We start from the raw sequence: 6,000 nt of genomic DNA, 5'->3' as shown, positions 1-6,000 counted from the left end.
TCATATTTTGACCCAGGATGGAGTTCAGGGATGAGCCACTGAGGAAGCCGTAAGGGAGAGGATGGGGAACAGTGGGTCTTAGAGGTGAGGCACTCATTTGTGGTTACTTCAACAATTGCCAGGGGCTGCTTCTTACTTGGCCACCTACTGTGTGACTCAGGGCAAGATCCCTCTCCCACCTGGGTTCTCTTTTTCCATCTCTGCATGAGAAGCGGGTCTGAGCTCCGTTATCTCTCAGGACCACCACTTCAGCTCAGCTCTGCCATTTCAGAGGAGGAAGAGAAGGTGTTTCTCTCTTCAGGATTACAAGACAAGCCAGAATCAGGCCCCATCCAAAGGGACTTTTGGTGGAGGAGGATGTAGCTAAGCCAGGGACTTTTCCCCATGAAATATTTATTTACTCATTTGGCAGTATCAGGTCTTAGCTGCGTCATGCAGGATCTTTAGTTACAATACTCAGGCTCTCTAGCTGTGATGTGTGGGCTCAGTAGTTGTGGCACTCGGGCCTAGTTGCCCTGCAACATGTGGGATCTTATTTCCCTGAGCAGGAATTTGAGCCCATGTCCCCTGCATTGCAAGGCAGATTCATAACCACTGGACCACAATGGATGTCTCACCAGGATTAATTTGTGCTTTGTTTCTATGTAGCTGTCAGGCCATGGGCAGGCCCCTTCCATTTATGAAACTTAGATTCCTATGACTAAAAATAGCTAATATTATGTTAAAACTTACCGTCTTCCCTGGTGGCTCAGATGGTAAAGAATCTGCCTGAAATGCAGGAGACCTGGGTTCGATCCCTGGATTGGGAAGATTCCCTGGAGAAGGAAATGGCAACCCACTCTGGTATTCTTCCCTGGGAAATCCCATGGACAGAGGACCCTGGTGGGCTACAGTCCATGGGATCACAAGAGTCGGACACGACTGAGTGACTTTCACTTCACTTCACTTATGTTAAAACTTACTATGTGCCAGGCACTCTGTTAGCTCATTTACCTTTCTTATTTCACTTAATTTTCAAACAATCAAATGAGGTAGATATTATCCTTATTCCTACTCTACAGAAGAGGGGATCGAGGCTCATAGAAGTGAAACAACCTGCCCAGAAAGTCACCCAGCTAGTAAATAGTGAAGCCAGGCCTGATGGCCCAGGAGCCTGATGCCAGGCCTGCGATCCTGGTCCCTTTGCTTTTTCGCAGCTCCTACACGTGCAGATGCAGCTCAGTTCAACTAGAGTTCAGCCCTGACGGAAGTGTCTTGTGGGAAGTATTTAATGCCAGACTGCTAAGCTTGGGTACCTGTTCAGAATGATTTCAGCATCACTGAGGAAGATTTTCCAGTGGTAAAGAACCACTTGCTGATGCAGGAGACATAAGAGATGCACATTTGATCCCTGGGTTGGGAAGATCCCCTGGAGGAGGAAATGGCAACCCACTCCAGTATTCTTGCCTGGAGAATCCCATGGACAGAGGAGACTGGTGGACTACAGTCCATGGGGTCCCAAAGAGTTGGACACGGCTGAAGCAACTTAGCATGCATGCACAGGGAACCACTGAAGGTTTGGAAAAGGGAGGGAAGCAGATAACCACTGTATCTGCTGGATGCCCTTGAGGAAGCACTTAAACTAGTCTGTTACTCTTCAAACACAAAGTTTTGCAATCTCAGCACTACTGACTTGCTGTGGGTGTCTTTCCCGTGCACCATAGGCTGTTTGGCAGCATCCCCATCCTCTATCTACTAAATGCCAACAGCACCTCCTGCACAAGCTGGAATAGCCAAAAATACCTTTGTGCGTGCTACATTGCTTTGGTTGTGTCTGGCTCTTTGCGACCCTATGGACTGTAGCCCACCAGGCTCCTCTGTCCCTGGGATTCTCCAGGCAAGAATAGGAGTGGGTTGCCATGCCCTTCTCCAAGGGATCTTCCCTACCCAGGGGTTAAACCTGCATCTCTTAAGTTTCTTGCATTGGCAGATGGGTTCTTTACCATGAGTGCCACCTGGGAAGGAAAAAATACCTTCAGACATTGCCAAATGTCCTCTGAGGGGCAAAACCACCCCAGTTAAGAGCCAAAGCAGTAGAGACCATTTCTTTCCTAACTCATACCCTTTCTTTTTCTGCCCAGGGTTTCAGGAGGTTTTCCATCATGATTATTGCCTCGTTGGGGTTTGCCATTCTCTTGCTCCACTGTACAACTTGTGAGAATCCCCTCATCTCCTCAGCCTGGCACTTCACATACCCCCTATATAATGCAACCATCTATGAAAACTCTGCTCCCAAGACCTATGTGGAAAGCTCTGAGAAAATGGGCATCTACCTCATAGGCCCCCAATGGGCAGTGAGGTACCGGATTATCTCTGGAGATGTGGCCAATGTGTTTAAAACAGAGGAGTACGTGGTGGGCAACTTCTGCTTTCTGAGAATAAGGACAAAGAGCAGCAACACGGCCCTTCTGAACAGGGAGGTGCGAGACAGCTACACCCTCATCATCCAAGCCACAGAGAAGACCCTGGAATTAGAAGCGCTGGCCCGCGTGGTGGTCCGCATCCTGGACCAGAATGACCTGAAGCCCCTCTTCTCCCCACCTTCATACCGGGTCACCATCTCTGAGGACATGCCCCTCAAGAGCCCCATCTGCAAGGTGAGTGCCACCGATGCAGACCTGGGCCAGAACGCCGAGTTCTATTATGCATTTAACACAAGGTCGGAGATGTTTGCCATCCACCCCACCAGCGGGGTGGTCACCTTGGCTGGGAAGCTCAACGTTACCTGGCGAGGGAAGCATGAGCTCCAGGTACTGGCTGTGGACCGCATGCGGAAGATCTCGGAGGGCAATGGATTTGGCAACTTGGCTGCGCTCATCATCCATGTAGAGCCTGCCCTCAGGAAGCCCCCAGCCATTTCCTCGGTGGTCTTGGCTGCACCGGACCGCAGCGAGGATACCACCTATGCCACTGTCATGGTAGATGCAAACAGCTCAGGGGCGGACGTGGACTCGCTGGAAATTGTTGGTGGTGACCCTGGAAAGAACTTCAAAGCCATCAAATCTTATGCCCGGAGCAGTGAGTTCAGCGTGGTTTCTGTCAAAGACATCAACTGGATGGACCACCCTCATGGATTCAACCTCAGCCTGCAGGCCAGGGCTGGAAGCAGACCTTCCATTTACTCCCAGATCAGGGGCTTTCACCTACCCCCTTCCAAACTGATTTCCCTCAAATTTGAGAAGGCCATGTACAGAGTGCAGCTTAGTGAGTTTTCCCCCACTGGCAGCCGTGTGGTGATGGTGAAAGTAACCCCAGCCTTCCCCAACCTGAAGTATGTTCTAAAGCCATCCTTAGAGAGTGCAGCATTTAAACTGAATGCCCGCACGGGGCTGATCACCACCACAAAGCTCATGGACTTCCATGACCAAGCCCAGTACCAGCTGCGCATCAGAACCTCACCGGGCCTGGCCTCCACCACTGTGGTCATTGACATCATGGACTGTAACAATCATGCCCCAGTGTTCAACAGGTCCTCCTACGATGGCACTTTTGATGAGAACATCCCTCCAGGCACCAGTGTTCTGACTGTTACTGCCACAGACCAGGATCATGGAGAGAATGGATATATCACCTACTCCATCACTCATCCAAATGCTGTCCCCTTTTCTATTGACCCTTACCTGGGGATCATCTCCACCTCCAAATCCATGGACTATGAGCTCATGAATAGAATTTACACTTTCCGGGTACGGGCATCAGATTGGGGATCCCCATTTCGCCAGGAAAAAGAAGTGTGTGTTTCTCTTAGGCTCAAGAATCTGAATGACAACAAGCCTATGTTTGAGGAAGTTAACTGCACTGGGTCTATCCACGAAGACTGGCCAGTAGGAAAATCAGTAATGACTGTGTCAGCTATAGATGTGGATGAGCTTCTGAACCTAAAATACGAGTTTGTATCAGGCAATGAACTCGAGTATTTTGATCTAAATCATTTCTCTGGCGTGATATCCCTCAAACGCTCTTTTAGGAACCGTACTACCGGTCAACCCATCAACTATTCCCTGAAAATTACAGCTTCGGATGGGAAAAATTATGCCTCACCCATGACTTTGAATGTTACTGTAGTGAAGGACCCTCATTTTGAGGTCCCTGTAAAGTGTGAGAAGACAGGGGTACTGACACATTTCACAAAGACCATCTTGCACTCTATTGGGCTTCAGAATCAGGAGTCCAATGATGAGGATTTCACTTCCTTAAGTGCATATCAGATCAATCATCATACCCCTCAGTTTGAGGACCACTTTCCACAGTCCATTGACATCCTTGAGAGTGCTCCTCTCAACACACCTCTAGCCCATCTGGCAGCCACTGACCCTGATGCTGGCTTTAATGGAAAACTGGTCTATGTGATTGCAGATGGCAATGAAGAGGGTTGCTTTGACATTGAGCTAGAAACAGGGCTGCTCACTGTAGCTGCCCCCTTAGACTATGAAGCTACCAGTTTCTACGTCCTCAATGTAACAGTATATGACCTGGGCACTCCCCAGAAGTCCTCCTGGAAGCTGCTGACAGTGAATGTGGAAGACTGGAATGACAACGCACCCAGATTTCCTCCCGGTGGGTACCAGGTAACAATCTCAGAAGACACAGAAGTTGGAACCACTGTTGCAGAGCTGAAAGCAAAAGATGTTGACTCAGAGGATAATGGGAGGGTTCGATACGTGCTGTTAAGCCCCACAGAGAAGTTCTCCCTCCATCCTCTCACAGGAGAAATGGTTGTCACAGGACACCTGGATCGGGAATCAGAACCTCGGTATATACTCAAGGTGGAGGCCAGGGACCAGCCCAGGAAGGGCCACCAGCTTTTCTCTGTCACTGACCTGATAATCACATTGGAAGATGTCAATGACAACTCCCCTCAGTGCATCACAGAACACCGCAGGCTTAAGGTCCCAGAGGATCTACCCCCAGCGACTATTCTAACATTTCTGGATGCCTCTGATCCTGACCTGGGCCCTGCGGGAGAAGTACAGTATGTCCTGTTGGATGATGCCCACGGGACCTTCCACGTGAACCCAATGACCGGGGCACTCAGTCTGGAGAAAGAGCTGGACTTTGAGAGGAGGGCTGGATATAACCTGAGCCTATGGGCCAGCGACAGTGGGAAGCCCCTGGCCCACAGGACCCTCTGCCACGTGGAGGTGATCGTCCTGGATGTGAATGAGAATCTCCACCCTCCCCGCTTTGCCTCCTTTGTGCACCAGTGCCAGGTGCAGGAGAACAGCCCCTCAGGAGCTTCAGTGATGGTAGTGGCCGCCCACGATGATGACACTGGCTTGGATGGGGAGCTCCAGTACTTCCTGCGCGGTGGCACCGGCCTTGCTGCCTTTAGCATCAACCAAGACACAGGTACTGGGCGCTGGGAGGGACGGGAGGGCCAGGTGCTGGGAGAGGATGGGGCTAAGGGAAATCAGGGGCTCTTTTGAGAAAAGTCAGGCTGTAAGCTAAAAGGAGCAATAAATAGGGCCACTCCTTCCTGTCCCTCTTATTTTATTTTTTAAATTATTTTGGCCACACCACATGACTTTTTGATTCTCAGTCCCCTGACTAGAGATTAAACTCGTGTGCTTGGCAGTGAAACTACAGAGCCCTAACCACAGGACAACCTGGGAATTTCCTCACTCTTTTTTAATGGCTGCATTTGTTCATATACTTTTACTGGTACGCATGAGTCTCTATAGGAAAAACTCTTAAAAATGCAGTTCTTGGGTCAAAGGATAATACACATTTTCAATGTTAATATATCTTTCCAAGTTGTCCTCCAAAAAGGTGGCATCAATGCACTTATTCCTTTGAAGCTCCATAGACAATAAGTGCAATTCAGCAAACCCCGGGCACCCTCTACTTGTGAGGCCCTGAGATAGGTAACTTAGAGAAGATCCCAGGTGAATAAAAGTAGGTTATTCACCTTGAGAAGTTTACAACCTGATGGATGATTTCTCGCCAGGGTAAAGGAGAGGG

The 6,000-nt window shown here is 49.5% G+C and overlaps 1 protein-coding gene across 1 annotated transcript in view; it reads left to right on the top strand.

The window, feature by feature from the left end:
• The first annotated feature begins 2,141 nt into the window (after positions 1-2,141).
• The window catches only part of FAT2 (FAT atypical cadherin 2), a 74,611-nt gene continuing 70,752 nt past the window's right edge, over positions 2,142-6,000 (top strand). The window contains exon 1 of the mRNA XM_055566808.1: positions 2,142-5,388. Within this exon, the coding sequence (XP_055422783.1) occupies positions 2,142-5,388 (3,247 nt within the window). The remainder of the gene's footprint in view (positions 5,389-6,000) is intronic.

Source organism: Bubalus kerabau, chromosome 1 (assembly GCF_029407905.1).
Source record: "Bubalus kerabau isolate K-KA32 ecotype Philippines breed swamp buffalo chromosome 1, PCC_UOA_SB_1v2, whole genome shotgun sequence".
Classification (NCBI taxonomy): Eukaryota; Metazoa; Chordata; class Mammalia; order Artiodactyla; family Bovidae; genus Bubalus; species Bubalus kerabau.
The sequence above is the reverse complement of the archived record's forward strand: the minus strand, read 5'-3'. Positions and strand labels throughout refer to the sequence as shown.